The sequence below is a fragment of the Citrus clementina genome, unplaced genomic scaffold (genome assembly GCF_000493195.1).
Source record: "Citrus clementina cultivar Clemenules unplaced genomic scaffold, Citrus_clementina_v1.0 scaffold_9, whole genome shotgun sequence".
NCBI classification, from domain to species: domain Eukaryota; kingdom Viridiplantae; phylum Streptophyta; class Magnoliopsida; order Sapindales; family Rutaceae; genus Citrus; species Citrus x clementina.
This window is the reverse complement of record NW_006261964.1, coordinates 2,713,862-2,731,879: the sequence shown is the minus strand read 5'-3', so window position 1 is coordinate 2,731,879 and position 18,018 is coordinate 2,713,862. Positions and strand designations below refer to the sequence as shown.

At 33.2% G+C, this 18,018-nt stretch overlaps 3 protein-coding genes across 6 annotated transcripts; 2 read left to right on the top strand and 1 right to left on the bottom strand.

The window, feature by feature from the left end:
- Nucleotides 1-265: 265 nt before the first annotated feature.
- Nucleotides 266-4,707, bottom strand: LOC18032217 (BTB/POZ and MATH domain-containing protein 2). Of its 2 annotated transcripts, none has more exons than XM_006419719.2 (4): nucleotides 3,796-4,702; nucleotides 2,797-3,145; nucleotides 1,006-1,282; nucleotides 266-904 (listed from the first exon to the last, which is right to left on the bottom strand). In XM_006419719.2, the coding sequence occupies exons 1-4, from the start codon at nucleotides 4,197-4,199 to the stop codon at nucleotides 723-725; spliced, it is 1,212 nt and encodes a 403-aa protein (XP_006419782.1). In that variant the 5' UTR covers nucleotides 4,200-4,702; the 3' UTR covers nucleotides 266-722. The 2 variants fall into 2 exon arrangements, 1 of the variants encoding a protein (XP_006419782.1); XR_002904787.1 differs by lacking the exon at nucleotides 266-904 and adding an exon at nucleotides 1,830-1,983 and having other exon boundaries at nucleotides 1,203-1,282; nucleotides 3,796-4,707.
- Nucleotides 4,708-5,269: 562 nt separating this feature from the next.
- LOC112096697 lies at nucleotides 5,270-5,752 on the top strand. The gene has a single exon (XM_024179998.1). It carries the CDS (start codon nucleotides 5,270-5,272, stop codon nucleotides 5,750-5,752), a length of 483 nt encoding a protein of 160 aa, XP_024035766.1.
- An 812-nt stretch (nucleotides 5,753-6,564) lies between these two features.
- Nucleotides 6,565-8,956, top strand: LOC18032218 (guanylate kinase 3, chloroplastic). Of its 3 annotated transcripts, XR_002904952.1 has the most exons (3): nucleotides 6,565-7,603; nucleotides 8,537-8,607; nucleotides 8,711-8,955. XR_002904952.1 is itself a non-coding variant. In XM_006419718.2 (2 exons), the coding sequence occupies exon 1, from the start codon at nucleotides 6,734-6,736 to the stop codon at nucleotides 7,592-7,594; it is 861 nt and encodes a 286-aa protein (XP_006419781.1). In that variant the 5' UTR covers nucleotides 6,565-6,733; the 3' UTR covers nucleotides 7,595-7,603; nucleotides 8,537-8,956. The 3 variants fall into 3 exon arrangements, 2 of the variants coding, with proteins under 2 accessions (XP_006419781.1, XP_024038406.1); XM_006419718.2 differs by having other exon boundaries at nucleotides 8,537-8,956; XM_024182638.1 differs by lacking the exons at nucleotides 8,537-8,607; nucleotides 8,711-8,955 and adding an exon at nucleotides 7,991-8,212.
- The last annotated feature ends 9,062 nt before the right edge of the window (nucleotides 8,957-18,018 follow it).

The following is an 18,018-nucleotide window of genomic DNA, read 5'->3' as shown; positions in this document are numbered from 1 at the left end:
AAATCCAACCCATCTAATAATGGTATCAAATTTGATCACCTATACTTATTTCAGGTTTGTTTTAGATAATCGAATCACGTTAAATTTTGACAGCTCTAGTTATTATAGATAGCTCCTAACTTTATATTTTAAGTCGTGTTACTAAATCGTAGTTTGTTATTGATTTAGAAAAGACATGTAAGATGCTATACTTATTGAGATACAAACCATATACCTCATGTATGAAATGCAAGTATGACATAAGTCTCAAATAAAATAAAAATTTAAAAAACTAAATTCATTTCTAATTCAATTTTGTTTGTCTAGAGTATTTTTTCTTAAATGCGCTCGTCCATCTGAAAGATATAAATTATAATATGCGTATCTACACTATAGCCAAGGGTGTCAAGGGCACACATCCCTTTAGAAAGTTACACAAGCTTTCCCCTACCTATTCTCGGAAATATGTATGAAATGATGATAAAACAAATTTTATAGCAAAGCACATACAGTCGCTGCAGGTGCAGCTTAAAATCGATTCACCAGTCTTTTAACTTCCAGGAACTGCACAGGAAACAAACTTTCAACACCCAGATGTTCAAAAATTGTAGAAAATATTAATGAACCACTAATATTATATTTAACAAATAATTTATCAACTGTTAGTATAATCCAAAAATGTTTGGACCTAACATTTTTTTTTCCGGGGTGGTAAAGATAATGGAAGACCAGTCATTCCTTTATCAATGTACCCTCTGCTTCACCCGCCTCCCATTGACATCACAGCCATCTGGTAATGTCTCGTTCCCATGCCCTGAAGCAATGACAGAATGCTCGCCTATTTTGGCCACATATTGTAGCAGTTCGGTGAGGACAGAAGGGCAACTTTCTTTCAAGTATTCAAACCCATCTGTTTGCATCACAGCTGCAAAAAAAGGTCAACAAATCCTGTTGTTAGTATTGCTATCAAAGAACGCTCTCCAAACATATCATAAATCATAGTGCAAGAAGTCTGAATTTATCTACCTTTTAAATTTTCAGGTGATGCAATGAATTTGAGACAAACAGCTTTCAGTTGGGAACAGTGATGCTGCTCTGCCAAGGCCAACGTGGTGGCAACAGTGTTTATAGCAACATCTTCACAGAGCTTAGCCTCACAGAGTAATTTGAGCCTCTCAAGCGCATACCGGTCTGCTGCAGCAAGAAGATGCTGAGCCATCAGTGTAGAAGCCCATTTTGGACTCAGATCAACAAGGTCTTCCATATCTGGCAGAGCATCCCAGTAGATAAAATGCAATAATGCCTGTGCATATATCCAAATGACATTAGCAAGAATACATCTACATCCAAATCTACATCCGAGCTTACTTATGCACTGTGCAACACCAAACTATGACTAAACATTCCACAGAGCCTCATCAAATGGAACAAAGAGCAGCATATAATCACCAACTCTAACTTAGAAGAAGAATGTGCCTAGATGAAAAAAGATAAATTATGAATAGAGAAGGAAGAGATACAGAAACACATGCCGGCATCTCTTTGCTATAATCCATAGCAATGTGAGCTAAGTAAAATCCTAAGAAACTGAATCAAAATAGCAAGTCCAGCAAAAATTTAGAACGTTAAAGTTGATTCAATTTAGAATATTACATATTAATCACAACCCAAATAGTTGGATACAACTGTCTCATGGCAGTTTCTCAAACTATCTTTTTGGCTTGAGCGCTGCTAGACACAGCTGAGACATTGTCAGAAAAAAACATTCAAAATAGATGCTCAACAAATCAAATAACAGTTAGGTTATATTTATATTCAACAGGTGTTTCAAAATATAAAAATATTTATACCATAAAACTGCTCAGGCATAGAAATAATGCAAATAGCAGCGGCAGTCAGGAATAGAAGCAAGAAGATTGTAAACCTCAGCCAGGTTGAGTAAGATATTGGTACAGTAGCAGCGCCTTAGGAGAAGGTTCCAGATGTACAATTGTACATATCATCCTGTACAACAATGTAATTACTCACCTCACAAAGGCAACCAACAGATGAAGCTACCTCTTCCTATAATTTTATAAATTATGTATCACAGATAACATACAGATCATAATTAAAGGTTCCCAAAGAGCTCAATGGAGTATTTAAATACGTTTGCTTATATGCAGCACATTAGGTGAAGACAACTATTTGTATACAGTAATCCAACCCATCTTGCAACTATTAATAGCCTATTATAGCCAAAAGCAGAAGAAACGTCCACCACAACAGTCAAAATGCATAAGCTTAATAATCTATCAATGCCATTTTATAAACATGAAAATGGAATGAGCCTTCACCCAATCACCCGAACCAAAGACATTACTAAAAACTCAAACTCCCTTGTGACATGTTGTGGGAAGGATATCCATTTCCAAAAAAGACTGCAAGAAAAGGAAAACAAAAACAAACAAATAAAAGCAAGCAATAAGGTTCAATTTTTCGTCTCCAATGACTGAAGCCAATCACGGTTTTCAATGACAGGAGCCAAGACTATAGTGTAAAGCATTTAGCATTCAACAAAATAGTGGAAGAATGTAGGATAAGGGAAAGGAAAACAAGAACAGAGACAATGATTTATATGTCCACACATGCATACATTTTTTTTTCTCCTTTCGATAGAAACTACATCAAGTTGTATGGGGCCAAAAATAGATTTTCAAAAGAACAAGCTCAACATAGAGGAACGAATTAATGCTGTTCACTAGCAATCGTATGCGCGAAAACAACATGCATAAGACCGGTGTTTGTAGGAAGAGAGCGAGAGGAGAGAGAGTAAACCTTAAAAACTGGGACTTCCATGTCTTCCACCTTAATGCATTGAGTGTTTTGATCCTTTAAAGGACCAAAAAGTTGTGCCTTGAACACAGGTGAACGTGTAGCAAGTACCAACTTGTGGGCAGCAAAACTTTCTCCATCAACTTCAAAATTCACATCAGTAAACCTTCCGCCTTCCAAAAGCTTCCCAAATTGCTTACCAATGTCAGAAGGCGGCACAGGAATTGAGTATGTCTTAGGTCCCTCCGTATATGACTTAACTACCCCAACACAACAGCTAACTGAGAGACAATCATCTTTAAGGTAGTCTGATGTCTCCAGCAAAGTTCTCTTGAAAAAGCGTTTATAACCCCTGAAATACCCAACAATGGAACCCGGTTAATTAAGACCACAGAAAATAACAGAACTAGCACTGAGTTCTTTGACAACACAGAAAAGAGAACAACTGTGCCAATGCAGGTTTCGCCTGATCAATGGAGTTTTAATAATCATAGAACATCCGTATACAAACCATCCTCCTACGACCCTGCTTTTGCAATAATAAAAAAAAAAAAAAGTGTAGAGACCAGCCACCCAGTGAATTGTAGAAGAAATTCTAAAGCACCTTGCAAGAATCAAGAGTAATTCAAACTGAACTCCATGAATGTCATAAAAAACCCCAAAAATCGTAAAACTCTCCAAATGCAGATATACAATATATAAATAACCTTCTAACAAGAATTAAGTAAACATGTACAACCCCAACCAACACTAGAAACTTCCAAAATCCACTATTTGGTACTTAAATTCATCAACCGGTAGCACAATTTTTGGTTTTAACTTCTAAAACCACAAAATCCGCATTTCTTGACTTTTACAATCTTATTACATAGATTCCTACACATATTAGCCGCATAAATTTACAGGGACTGAGCCTCAATTTGCATCCTAAAACATTAACATCAAATCACACAATAACTAACAAAACAATCACAAATAAAGGGCAAAAAAAAAAAGACTCACCACATGCTGCCACGATATTTAAGCGCGTAGGGTCCACTTTCAAGGGTTCTTCCGAAATGGGTATGAACCTTGTGCCGTTCCTTCCCGCTCTGATCCAAAAGCGTGAGCTCGAACAGCGCTCTCACGTCTGTTCCCTCGCTCGCCAAGGCAATAAACAACGACACATAAGCCGCGTTATCTTCTGCGCTCTTACCGTCCGGGTAAAAATAAACGGCCCATGCATACCCACCCACAATAAAAGTATCGGAAGCTATGTACTTGCCGATGCCCATGCCCTTCGAAAGCGAATAGCCGCTGATCTTGAACTGGTGGGACCCATTTATGGTCTCGTTGCGAGCAGTGGAGGTTGTGACTGGAGTAATCGAGGGTTTTGTAGGGTCTTTGCAAACCCTAATTGTGCCCATCAACAAGGGTGGTGGGTTTGATTGAATGGGGTGACAAACAAATTATTCTATCGTGTTTTGTTTATTTGGGTTAATTCCAGAATTAGGGTTTCGGCGCCGTTGTTGGGATCGGAAAATTGGGATTTTGGAAGGACAAAAATCAAAATTGATATTTGGGTATTTTGGGTCAAGAGGTTAATGGTAATATCTGAGACAAGAGACGGCGATTTTGGGATTTTTATTTGAGGAACGAAAAGATGATGAGACGGTGATGGTGCTTTTTTAGCAGCGTGAAGCCATAATTAATTTTTTTTTAAAAATACATCTTTCCTTTTTCTCACGACCAGGCTCACCAATTAAACAATTACCCAAAAAATTAAATGTGAGACAATAACATATATAATCACTAAAGTCTTACGTTATCTATAAAATAAGATATTGTTTTTCAATCGTACCACAGAGATCCCCAACCTCCTTGAATTGCCTAGAAGAAGACGCAAACCAAATTCTCAAAATACCGTTGCCTAGAAGACCATTGGAAGACCAGCTGGTGTGGACATACGACAACCGGGGTCAAGATAAAGTCAGGAGTGGTTATCATGTGGCATTTCATATGAAAGTAAAAGATATGCCATCTACCTTTAGTAATCAAAAAGGGTGGTAGAAGTATTTTTAGAAATTATCTCTCCCAACAAAGATCAAATTTTTTTTATTGGCGAGCTTTTTCCAACATTCTACCCACCAATTTAAATTTATATAACAGAAAGCTTCTAGTTGCTCCTATATGCCCTTGTTGTGGTTTTGATTATGACGATATATATCATGCCTTTGTGGGGGTGTAAACAAGTGAAAAAAGTTTGGAAGTTGACAAGGTTCTATTATAGCCTCAAGAGTACAATGCCAATGGAGTTTTCTAACATTTCCATTCATATAGCATCACTTTTAATAAAAGATGAATTTGAAGAATGGGTGGTTTTTTGTTGGTCAATTTGGTTAGCGAGGAATTATCTAACCCATGATAATGATGTTCGTGAGCTGCAAGACGTTGTCACTCGAGCTGAGAATTAGTGGCTTCACTTAGAGCAGGTACAATGCAAGGTCAAGTCGATAGGAACTCTAAGACAAATAACCCAAGGCAGGCTTGGCAAAGTCCACCCCAGCCATGGTATAAAGTGAACGTTAATGCAGCTGTCAGTTCCAGGGCTAATCATGCTGGAATTGGAGTCCTAGTTCGCAATTCAGCAGGCGACGTTATGGCAGCCTCCATTTCTCAAGTACCTTTTCTAGGAGATGTAGAATTTGTGGAAGCCCTTGTTGTACAGAAAGGAGTTAGGCTAACGAGCGACATTAGGTTGACTCCGACCATAATCGAATCTGATTCTCTTAATGTTGTTAATCTCATTGGAAACAAATTTGCAAGTAGGTGCGAAGTGGGGTGGGTAATCTCTGAAATACAAGAAGCTTTGACTTCTTCGCATAGCATTGTAAAATTGCTCTTTGCTCCACAAACTTGCAATGAGGCGGCGCATCATCTTGTGAAACTAGCTCTATGTCAAACTATAGAGCAAGTATGAATTGAGGAAGCTCCAAGTGAGATTTCCACTTATGTATCTAAGGATAAAAATATGTAGTTCTTCCAATAAATGAAATTCTAGTTTCCAAAAAAAAAAAAGAACCTAGGCTGCAGAAGGTACACTTAAGATTTCTTGATAAGCATACCATAATCACATCTAAATTCTATTTAATATTACGAAAAAAAGGTTCTTTCTAAACACTTTTGCATCAAAAAAAAAAAAAAAAACCCTCCATGAATTGCCTGAATCACCCTCTAGACTTAGAGATTATATGTTAAGTGCTGAAAGTTTAAAATTTTATTAATTTCATATTTTTTTTAAATTCACTCATTTTTTAATAATTTATATTTAATTTTTTAATATTTACATCCAAATGTAAAGAGTAATTTTTTTTATAAATTTTATTAGAATCGAAAGATATCTGAATAAAAAATAAAATTTATATCTAAATAATATCTCTATTATATATAATTATTTCGTAAACTATAAGATCTCATCTCTTTATTCGTTTTAACATATAAGGACATAAATATTAAATAATTATATTTAAATTATTTTTATTTAACAAATACATAAGTAGTCACTTATATTCATTATTAAAAAAAAAACATGTTATTTAAATAATTGTGTTTAAATTTATTGAGATTTCAACTAAATTTAGTTGTATTCAGATTTTAAAAATTAAAATTAAAACGCTACCTTAAGCTTATGGACCTACTACAAAAAATGGAAAAAAAACTATGTCTCAGTTTGAGAAATCTACAAAATATAGGAATCTGCATGTTATTACATGATAATCTCTTCAAAAGAAAATAAAAAAGGTGCGACGCACAGAAAAGATATCGGTATCTAATGATGTCACAAAACGAAAACGGAAGAGAAGAGCAGAATCTCCTAAATTAACCGGATCTGCAAGTCTGCAACAAAACCCATAATCGTTTCTCTATTTGTGATCCCAACAGTACGCCCAATCTTCTCCTGATGTTTCGTCGACTCTCCACTTCGTTTTCTCTCTACATCATCTCAAAACCCAAGTCCCCATTTGCCCTCCAAAGAAACCCCATTAAAAGTGAAAAACAATATCAAAGATTCGATCACTCTCTGTCTTTAACTCCAACGCCGCTTGTTTTTTCATCAAACATCAGAATGAATCATACCCAGGCCGCCCCTGTTAACAAAATTGAGCTTTTACGGTCGCTTGAAGCTTCATTGGGTCATGCCTTTGATTCAAATCCGGTTTGTCCTCCTCCCAATCCTTTGATAATTGTAATTAGTGGTCCAAGTGGGGTTGGCAAAGATACTGTTATAAAGAAGCTGAGGGAATCTCGTGATTCTCTTCATTTTGTTGTCACTGCTACTAGCAGGCCAATGCGGCCTGGTGAAGTGAATGGGAAAGATTATTTCTTTGTGTCAAAGGAGGAGTTTTTACAAATGGTTGATAAAAATGAGCTGTTGGAATATGCATTAGTGTATGGGGATTACAAGGGGATTCCAAAGACGCAAATTAGGGAGTACATGGCGAAAGGGTATGATATTGTGTTGAGAGTGGACATTCAGGGAGCTCGGACTTTGAGGAGGATTTTGGGGGACTCGGCAGTGTTTGTGTTTCTGGCAGCAGAGAGTGAGATGGCGTTGGTGGAGAGATTGGTTGAGCGGAAGACTGAGAATAGGGAGGAGTTGTTAGTGAGGATTGCTACAGCTAGAGAGGAGGTGCAACACGTGAAAAATTTCGATTATGTTGTGGTGAATGCGGAAGGGAAGCTTGATAGTGCTGTGAAATTGGTGGAGTCTGTAATTGATGCTGAGAAGGCGAAGGTTCGTCAAAGAAGTGCTGTCATTTGAACCTTGGAGGTAGTATTCTAAGTGTTCTATTTCATTATGTAATGTTAGTTTCTGTATACCTCAAATTCGATCAATTGACTGTTCTAGAAATTTTAGTTATAGCTGGTGGAAATATGAATGTGGATGGTTGGAGTTATTGACGTGGTAATGGATGTATTTGAATGGTAAAAGAGTGATGACTTTCCAAGTGTTCTGACTTGGGCCTTCAGCTACCCCTTGTGAACAAAGTCTTAGGTAGTTTCAATGTAGACAAGATGGTTAGGATTCTTAATGTATTTTGATTGTTCAACATTTGGGTTTAACTAATTTTATTTTAATTTTTTTAATCTATATTATTCAACATAGCTTATAGATACAAGTTTAGTTAATGCTTAGAGAAATAACAATGTATTTTAGGCTGAAAAATGGATGCCCACTACTTGGATGAAATAGAGGTGCTGGTAAGAAGGAAGGTAAGAATCGACTACATCAAACTGAAGGTCTTAGAAGGTAAGAATCGACTGCGTAATTGGGCGTTCAACTTTTCTCCACAGAAAGTAGAATTGGGGATGATAGAAAATGTTCTGTATCTTGGCATAGAGTGTTGTTCTAGGTCAACATAGGGCCATATCAAATTCTATTCAGAATATAGTGAACATATCTTAATTTGTTTATTGCTTTTTGTCTTTATTTTCTTAATTTTAGTTTCTGGTTCCTTCTTATGAATGGAAGCATTTTCTAAAATCCACAAACTTTAGCATTTTTATACACTTTGCTTCTACTATAGTTATATTTCACATTTTATATGCATAGCCTAGAATAATGATTTTGTCATCCTTTAAAGACATTGCATGGAAATGTCCCTTTTTATATGATTATTTGAAGTCGTTTATCGATGTTTATTGTTAGTGAGGAAACTGCATTCACTAATGGTTAATATTATGTATTGTATCAAATTAATAGTCGTAAGCAATGGTGAGAAGAACTTCATCAAGTAGTCAACAAGAGGTCTCCCAAAGAGAGTTGGTTTTCCTGTGAGTTTTGTACATCATGGAACCTGAGTTGGTTGTTATGTAATTATACGATGTACATGGTTACCTGCTTGAAATTTCTCTCAAATATTTAATTTTTAATCAGGCATGTATTACCAACTGAGCCAATGTTCAAAACTTTAACTGGCCCCTGCCTTTGCACGAATAAACAATTTTTTAAAAGAAATTGTTGTACCGCTGAAACGACCCGCCTCGAATCCCCCCAGGCGAGTCTATCTAGTCTCATCAAAACAGACTTGATAATAATTCTATTAGTAAAAATTCTGCCGAAGAGCAAGATGGAAGAAGAAGAAGGAGATGGATTAGATAGCTGGTGTTATTTTGTTTCTTTCTTTGCTTGGTAGACATGAGTAGCTCCATAAAGTATGGCTTATTTTTCTATAAAATTGCTTTTGAATCCTTGACTTAGTTCCATCACTGGTGTGAGACTATAGAATAGTGATTTTGTGTAATTCCACACCTTTTTAACTAAATAGTAGTAGCCAAATTTGGGCAGAACCCTATAAACTATTTAATCTTTGTCGTTTATTTTGGTTATTTTTATGTTTCAGCGTGTTATAAAAATTCTGAACTTCAAATTTTTCTTAGTTAGCATTCTTTCATCGACAAATTTCTCGTTACATTTGTTTTCCCTCCAATTAGGTAGGAAATTATCCCACACATACGTTTGGGACTGATTTTCAGCTTTTTGGAGCTTCAAGGAATATTGTTTTCAACTGATAATAAGTAATTTTATTGGGCTATGAGTACCGGTCTCCAATCTGTGGTCGTACAATACTCACATTTGTTAACAGAATTATCTTCCTTGCCTCTACTTATCGACATAGGCTAAATGTTGAATGACGCGGAATATATTATTGTGCCATTTCTTTCAATTTTTATGGCAAAACTACCTTGTTAAAACAGAGCATTAGGTTTCATTACGGAACTTGCATTTTATGTGACTCTATGCTAGAAGAGTACTGTTTAGTTTTTATAGAAAGTAATCAATGGCACATTAATTTTTTGTCAATTGCATATAGAATGTAGTGCTCTTGGCATGTAATTATTTATTTCAATGCTGTTTATTAGCGAAAACAACAATGATAGAACCACCATCCCTTTAGAACCCCTTCAGCACAATACGGCAAGGCCGAAAAGAAAAATAAAATGCCGTTTTATATGTTTAAAATGTGAATAAATTAATTAGTTTGGACACTCAAGTTAGGGAGTTAGAATGCGTTCCCTGCCGAGGGAGCTTTAAATGGCGTGGGCGTACCATTTTTCAAACGGAAATAAAAAGGTCCTGCCATTTCTGGGAGGTATTGGTAAAAGCATCTGATAAGCCAGGAGGTTCACAACGTGTTCCTGTCAGAGGGTCCTAATCGAAGTTGATGGACAATGTTCGCATGTTTGCAAAGGAATAGGTCATGCCGTTCAGCTATTTATTTGCGATATAATGAGTTGTTTATAGCGATTGTGATCTTGAGTTTAGTAGTCGTTAAACTTGAGGTACTTAAATTTCATCCTATTCAATAAAGAAGGGCAGCAAGTATTTTATCTAAATTCAGTGGTCTATTCTCTCCCTGAGAGAATTCTACTTAACAATTACAGTCAAGCTTTGATTGGTACCAATCAGCGTCGTTGCTTGTTCTTTGTAACTTTTATCTTCTTTTCTTGCCCACTCCATCAAAATTTCCTTTAATTCAGCAACGACGTTACCTAGTAAAATTAGGGAAAAAATAGTAATAATGAATAAGAGAAATTACAAGGCTCCGAGTCCCTTCTGGTGGGCCGGATACTTGTAGGGTAATTAATTTTAGGGTAAAAGCTCGTTTAGTCCTTATATTTTGAAGTTAGTGTCCGTTTAGTCCCTATATTTTTAAAAATACCTCAAACCATCCCTACCATTAAATTATTGACACTTTTGCCATTATCTTTTGTTCCTTTTAACTTATTTTTATAATATTGCCCTATTATAATAATTTTTTAGACATTATTAAAAAGAAAAAAATAACCCTATTATAATAATTTTTTTAGACATTATTAAAAAGAAAAAAAATAAATTACCAGTTTAACACCAAAAAATAAAATAAAATAAATATATATATATATATTAATTTTTGTGGAACACACTCTTGAGTTAAAATATTAATTTTTCTAAAAAAATTGATAATGTAATTTTTTACGATATTAATTTTTTAGACATACGTGAGCTTCCACAAAAATTAATATATACTTTTTTTGTTTTTATTTTATTTTTGAGTTTAATTTGATAATTTAATTTTTATTAATATCCAAAAAAAACATTATTATAAAAATGTAATATTGTAAAAACAAGTTAAAAATAATAAAAAATAATGGCATAAGTGTCAATATTTAGTAGCAGGGACGTTTTGAGGTGTTTTTAAAAATACAGGGACTAAATGAACACTAACCTCATAATATAGGGACTAAACAAACTTTTACCCTTAATTTTATTTTAAAGATTGAGAAGTAGATCTAACCTGTATTGGTCAAGATATTTAGTCTGCATCCTCGCAAAACTAAATGAAAAATTTAAAAAAAAAAGATAGATTTCTAGTTTAAAATATGAGCAAATTGTAATGTAATTGAAAGAAAATAAATACAGAGAGAAATCATTGCTGCATATGAATAATTATTTAATTTCTTATTTTTTATTTTGGTTGTTTGAACAAATAAGTGAACGGATTGTATAACAGAAACATAGCTGGACTTGGTAATGGCAGGATTTGTCTAACCCTACGGGTGTGGATTAGGTGAAATTAGCTCTCTCTGGTTGCTCTCGAAGAAATTTTCAGTGTCCTCTCTTAAATTTTTTTGAATATTTTCTGTTACCGAGAGCTTGGAAGGAATTATTCCTCACCAATCAGTTATGGTATGCAAGTGATCAAGATATATTTTACTTTAGGATAATTATCTACCGACTACCTATTTTTTTCAGCTTTTTTAAAAACATATAAATCTTTTTTTTTTTTTGGGTAACCTCTACCTGAAGTTAACATTCTTTTCACTCATCCACTTTCGTCATAACGCAGTTAATAAGTTTAATAGAATATTAATCAAATAACTTTTTTGCCCCTAAATGTAAAATTATTATTTTGCATTAAATAAATACCAAAAATATATCATTTAAAATTTTCCAAGTTCAATACGGTACTGTAGAAACCCCGCAAAACTTCCATTTCCATCCTTGATGTCAGATTTGAATTACTTTTGCATCTTATGCGTGTTTCTATAAAATAAAACAATTTAAATTTAACCAAAAATTTCTAATATCCAAAAACAAAACCTTAACAGATGTCCAAAATAAAAGGAAAGAAAAGAAAGAACATAAAACATTGTCATTTTTTCTATTGTTGTGAAATGACAATTTTGCCCTTATGATGTCAGTAAAATTCTAACAGTGTTATGACATGAGTGAACCAATGAAAAAAATGTTAACTTTAGGTGGACCACTGCCCAAAAAAAAAAATTGTGTATTTTTAAAAATATTAGAAAAAAACAGGTGGTTGGTAGATAATCGTCATTTACTTTAATATGAATCACATAATATAGTGATAGCTATACTTGTTCCATGCGTATCTTTGAAGGCCATTTATCATTCTCTAATCCAAGGGCTATAATTGGTATTAAAAAATAGTGTAAATTTTATACAGGATCACCGATCCTTCTCCTATTTAGACATTATTTCATTGCCATGAGATTATTGAGGCAATTTTATACAGGACCACACTGTCATCGGATACAGGGCATGGACTCTAAAGTTGAGAAGTTTGGAGAATGAAGTGGGTCCTTTGTCTAGTGGTTAACAATAAATTCTACAAAAGCTGGAGGTACTATTTGTAAAAATCAATGTGAGACCTATTCAAGCTCACGAGGAAGGAGAATACTGTGTGTCAAAAGTGCCGTGTGGCTTCTAGATGCCGTAATGTTTGGGATTTTTTAAATTCTAGCAGAACCTTTCTAGGGGTTTATTGTAATCCTCTTGAGTTAATAAGATATAAGATAGTACAAAATTGTTATTTTCTTACAATAGATTATTTATTATTATTAAGTATTAACATTAAATAACTATAATACTATTAAAATTAAATGAATATGTAGTAATATTATTAATTATCTATGAATAAATAATAATATATTTAAAAAGTTTAATATAATTATTTTTAACAAATGTAACATTATTTTATCTTAATAAATATAATTATATTATTATATTTAATAAAGTAAGGGTAAAAAGACAAGAGGTGGAAGTGGATTCTCCTTATGAGAGTGAGAATCTTACTCCACACCCCAAAAATGAGTAGGAGGAATTCACACTCTTCATTTTCACTCCAATAAGTAAACACAACAATATTATACTCTTAAATATACAAAACAACGTAAAAGTGTTTTAATTTATTTAGTTAATAATTCTTTTTAGTAGCAAACATAGTAACCTTAATTATAAAATAAGCCAATAAAGAATTAATAATCCTTTTGTTATTCCTGTTAAGAAGAATGACATTCACACGACTAGGATTTAGAGAAAGGTCATATAGACCCCCATATTTTCAATAAGAGATATTAAGACCGTCTTTTAACTAAAACACTCTTTGGCTCTATTAATTCAAAAAAATGTTTTATAAAAAATAGAAATATAATATTAAAATAAATGTAACAATATATATATTTTAAAATAATTTCAATATTTAAAAAATATTTTAATACTTTACAATCTTTATTATATTAAACTAAATTTTATGATAAATAGAAACATAATATTAAAATAAATATATAAAAATTTAAATTTGTTCCAATATTATATAAAATAATTTTAATATTATTAATACATGAGATATATTTTAGTAATTGTAAAATCTATTTAACACAAAGATTTATTTAAAATTCTTATAATAAATACAAATATATTATTAAAATAAATATAATAAATTACATTTTAAAAATCAATTTATATTTTAAAAATATTCTAATATTATTAGTCTGCAAGACAAATTAAACTATTTAAATTATTTTATGTTTATTAAAAAATTTTACAGTCAATTTTTTTAGTAAAATTAAAAATAAATATAATTAAGCTTCATTTTTTATATCTTTACTTGTACATCTATTCTTTCATGAACATTCACAAGTAAATTAGTCATAGTCATACAAGTTCATCCAAATAAACCTCAATGTTGTTTTAATTATTTGACTTCTCATGTTTTATTCTTCCAACTCATGAAAATTTTCACACTTTTCTTTGGATTTTTGTGGAAATTAAAAAGTGATCAGGGGAATTTTGCATGCATGGTTGTTAAAGGTGAAATCGTCTCCAGTAATAATGAAAACATCTACCCCTGTCCTTATTTTCATTTAATAATTGTTGTGAAGAAATTCCATAAAAGAATTAAAAATTTATATATTTTGCTAAACAACTAAGTAATGGTGTCGTTTAATAAATGGCTTTTATTATATACGTTTAGAGATATCCAATGGGCTAGGCGAGGCATGGTACACGTCACTACAACATGGTATGCCACAAGCAAGTTTCGACATATCACACAGCATGATATAATATGCACGTGAGCCCATATACAGACTATGCAGTATGCTCGACTAAACTTAATTTTTTAGGCACGCAGCCATAAAAACATAGCACCTGAGAAAGCTTGCAAAAGCACACTCTCAATTTTATATCTTAATTTTTTAATTAAATTATAGAACTATATATTATTTAAATAAATGAATTTAAAATGAATAAAATTAAATCTAAGAATGTTTTGCTCTATTTTTTAATGAATTTTTATTATTAATTAATATTATGTTATTTTTAAATTACAAATGAATTGTGAGTTATTTATCAAATTTGAATTGAATTGGCAGTATCATTTAGTGCAACGTTATTTGTTAAGTTTTCTTATTATTATTAGTGTTATGTCATGCAAATGTAATAAAGTTTTTAATATACTTCAATTTAGTGAATTAATGTAATTTTTAAAAAAATTGTTGAGAAAATGTAATTTGCTTATTTTAATTTATTATAATAAAGTTTATAAAAATTTAGATATATGAAGGTTTAATATTATTGAAATTTATGTTTACACTATATATTTAAAAAAAATTTAACTTGCTGGTCAAATATTTAAAATAGCGAGATGATTATTTTAGGAGTGGATGTCAAAATTATTTTAGGAGTTGGACTATTGGCACCCTCTATAATCTTTTTATAAAACTCTTCTCGTGCCCTAATTATATTAAAGGACATAATAAATATAATTAAACTCCAATATGTTTTCTCTCTCTAACTCTTTACATCCACATGACCATGATACTATTTTCATTTTTATGTTTCCTCAAAATATTTCATATTCTAATCAACATGATTCTACTAATTAATCCTCACCCTTGTCAATCTCCTCATCTATTTTCAATTTCCTGTATAAACTTAAAAAATAAATTTTTTTCTCATTATTATTTCCTTTTTGATGTTTAAAAAAATTAAAATTTGCTATTTGAGTCCACTTTCAACTCTCATTAATTCAAACTCAATTACAAGGAGGCAGCCCAGCACGTCCTAGGCGTAGGCAAGGTTTCAATAGTTTAACTGAAAAACTATTGCATATGTGTTCCATATTGTCCACAATTGCTTTTTAGGACCTCGATCGGCTAGTTGGGGATGTGGAAGAGCACTGCTAGCAGTTAACAAGGTCAGGGTAGATTGTTTGTTACCGAACATCCTCAGACTGAGAGTCTGAGAGCTCAGAACTATATATTTAACTGAAACAGAAACCTTTCATTTGCAGCAGTGATCAGTTTCATTTGCTTAGGTAAATATGGCAATAACATATTGCGTCTGCCTGCATGCAGCTTTTATGTAACCCAAAGTCCAGTCAAAAATTTCAAAACCATGTGGTAGCTGCTACACTAGGAACTATCTAGAACTTTATTATATATATACACACACATGAGATATTTCGAATCAGTGAAAAGTAATTTAGGGTGTAATTTAGTCGGGCTTTTAAGTAATAAGTACTGGTAACTAAGGTGGGGGGTCGTTTTGATTCCAATTAGTGAGAGTCTTGAAGTAAGACTCTGGTTTCCCAGTGGATGCATGTTGATACAACCTTCCACATTCAGCCAGATCAACCAGATTGTTTACAAGAAGGGCAGCCCAACAACGAGTCCAATTATGAACAGCCCATGAAGGAAGCCACATCACAGGTTGAGGAAGAATCAGCTCATGAGGAACGGTACGCAAGCACATGAGTTAGAAGAGCCCCTGAGTTGTTTAAGGATTATGTCGTGTAGTGAAATTGCTAGTACCTTATGATTGGTGGTTTGTTTTTGCTGTCATATTTTCTGTTAGAAGTTGCTGAGCTGTAATATTTTTGCTAACGTCTTAGACAGAGGAATATATGTAGAGCAGAACGAATTCGTTTGGGGCAGGAGGAAACAAAATATTTCTTTCTATTTCTCTCGACTCTTCTCTCTTTCTCAACCTCTCTTTCCATTCTTAATATTCATCTCTGATCTTTCTATTTTTTTGGAGTTGACACTCACTCGAAGAGTGCAAGTTTAATCCGATACATCCTTGATTGCGTAGAGGTGTGTGGTTACTCAAAAGCATCTGAATGAATACCTTTCTTCCATGTTCTTATAGCATTTTCAGTCTCTTGCTTTATAGAGTTAGTTGTGCATTTGTGGATCAACTGCCACTGATAACGTAACATCTTTTTTTTTGTTTTGAAGGTTATTTATTTAGAAAACAAGAAGAAAATGTCGACTATTTTTGGGAAAGTTATGGACTTTTTAACGGGTATTTGCACTCTCTTTTCTTATTAGAGTTGGTAACAAGTGTCTAATTTTTTCTCAGATTTAAAATTATGTGGAATTGTTATTTTAGGATCTGGTCAGCAAAGTTCAAGAGGAGCAAGAGCACTATTAAATGAGGAGTTGATTAGACAAAGACTAGAGCAAAGAAATGTAGAATTAGAATCTCAGTAATCTACTGGGGGATCAGCAAGTCATCAAGGCCAAGAAAATCCACCAGCTGTGCTTCCTTCATCTACTAGCGAAGAAAATCCGCCAGCTGTGCTTCCTTCATCTACTGGTGGATATCTCTCTATCAAAATATTATAATTTATATTTCAATTCAATCAAACTGTTATTTTGATTATCTCTTCATGTGAAACAGTATTATCAGTCAGGAGGGAACTACAAAAGTCTGCTCGTGATGGGGATTGGGCAGCTTTTGAGACTAAATTTCAGCAAAATCCTGACTTGATACGTGCCGCCATCACCAGTCGTGGAGATACAATTCTTCATTTGGCAGCCGTCGAAAAGCACCCTTATTTTATAGAACAAGTGGTGGATAGAATGGAAGTGGAAGACTTGGCACTAAGAGACGAGCAGGGAAACACTGCTTTCCTCATTGCTGTTATTGCGGGAAACAGGGATGCAGTGGTGAAGATGTTGTCAAAGAACGGGGGCTTATTGAGTGTCTTGGGGCACGATCAGGCCACGCCACTTTGCAAGGCTTTGTACTTCGAACAAATGGAGATAGCATCCTATCTGTACGATGAGCATAAGGCTAGTTTCACAGAGGCACAATTGTTCGATGCTTTTGTTACTAGCATCAAAGTTGGCAAATATGGTAAGTTTTTTGTTATTTTCAAAATTATTTCATTTTTTTCATCATTACCTTAGCTCCTCATTTTATATATGTTTATAAATTTAAATGTTCTTTTTTTTTGGTAACCAGATTTTGCATTAGCATTAATTACAAATCTCCATGATATTCCGGATGAGAATAAGATCTGGAAACCTCTGCAGACCTTGGCTGGAAGACCAAAGGATTTTCTTGTTACTCCAGGAGTGTATGAGAGGATTTGCAATTACGGTTAGTTTCTCATATACTCAACTTTTATAATACATCCTTGCATTCAATAAATGAATCGTGCATCATTACTACCGATAAATTCTATCATTAGAAATATCTAGTACCATTGGGAATGTTATTTGCCTATATGTTATAGCATTGGAAATGTCCTATATTAGTATTTGTAGCATTTTACTAATGTTGCGTTGATATTTTCTTGAATATTATTGACCGACAAATAATATGTACAAATCCTGGGGAACCTTGAAATATACATCATCAACATAAGAACTTTAATGGTGAACTACGTTGAATTGTTTTGGTTTGGCGAAGCTACACATGGAGTTTACTTAAAGATTTGCCTTTGTAGATTATTCTAAATGATAAGAAGACGAACTAACAACAACACTATTCATTTTGTTTAATCTTCTCCACCAATATATAATTTGACAAACTAGGGATTCCAGAAATATGGAACGTAAAAAGGCCAACCTGATTTATGAAAATTCAGAAAACAAGTGAATGATTTT

Bases quoted from the DNA above. Each gene is read 5' to 3' on its own strand.
- LOC18032217 (XM_006419719.2), bottom strand. From the start codon at position 4,199: ATGGGCACAATTAGGGTTTGCAAAGACCCTACAAAACCCTCGATTACT. The intron at 3,146-3,795 runs GTGAGTCTTTTT...TGGGTATTTCAG, and splicing joins AAATATCGTGGCAGCATGTG to GGGTTATAAACGCTTTTTCA. The intron at 905-1,005 runs GTAGATAAATTC...CTTTTTTTGCAG, and splicing joins ATCACCTGAAAATTTAAAAG to CTGTGATGCAAACAGATGGG.
- LOC112096697 (XM_024179998.1), top strand. From the start codon at position 5,270: ATGCAAGGTCAAGTCGATAGGAACTCTAAGACAAATAACCCAAGGCAG.
- LOC18032218 (XM_006419718.2), top strand. From the start codon at position 6,734: ATGTTTCGTCGACTCTCCACTTCGTTTTCTCTCTACATCATCTCAAAA.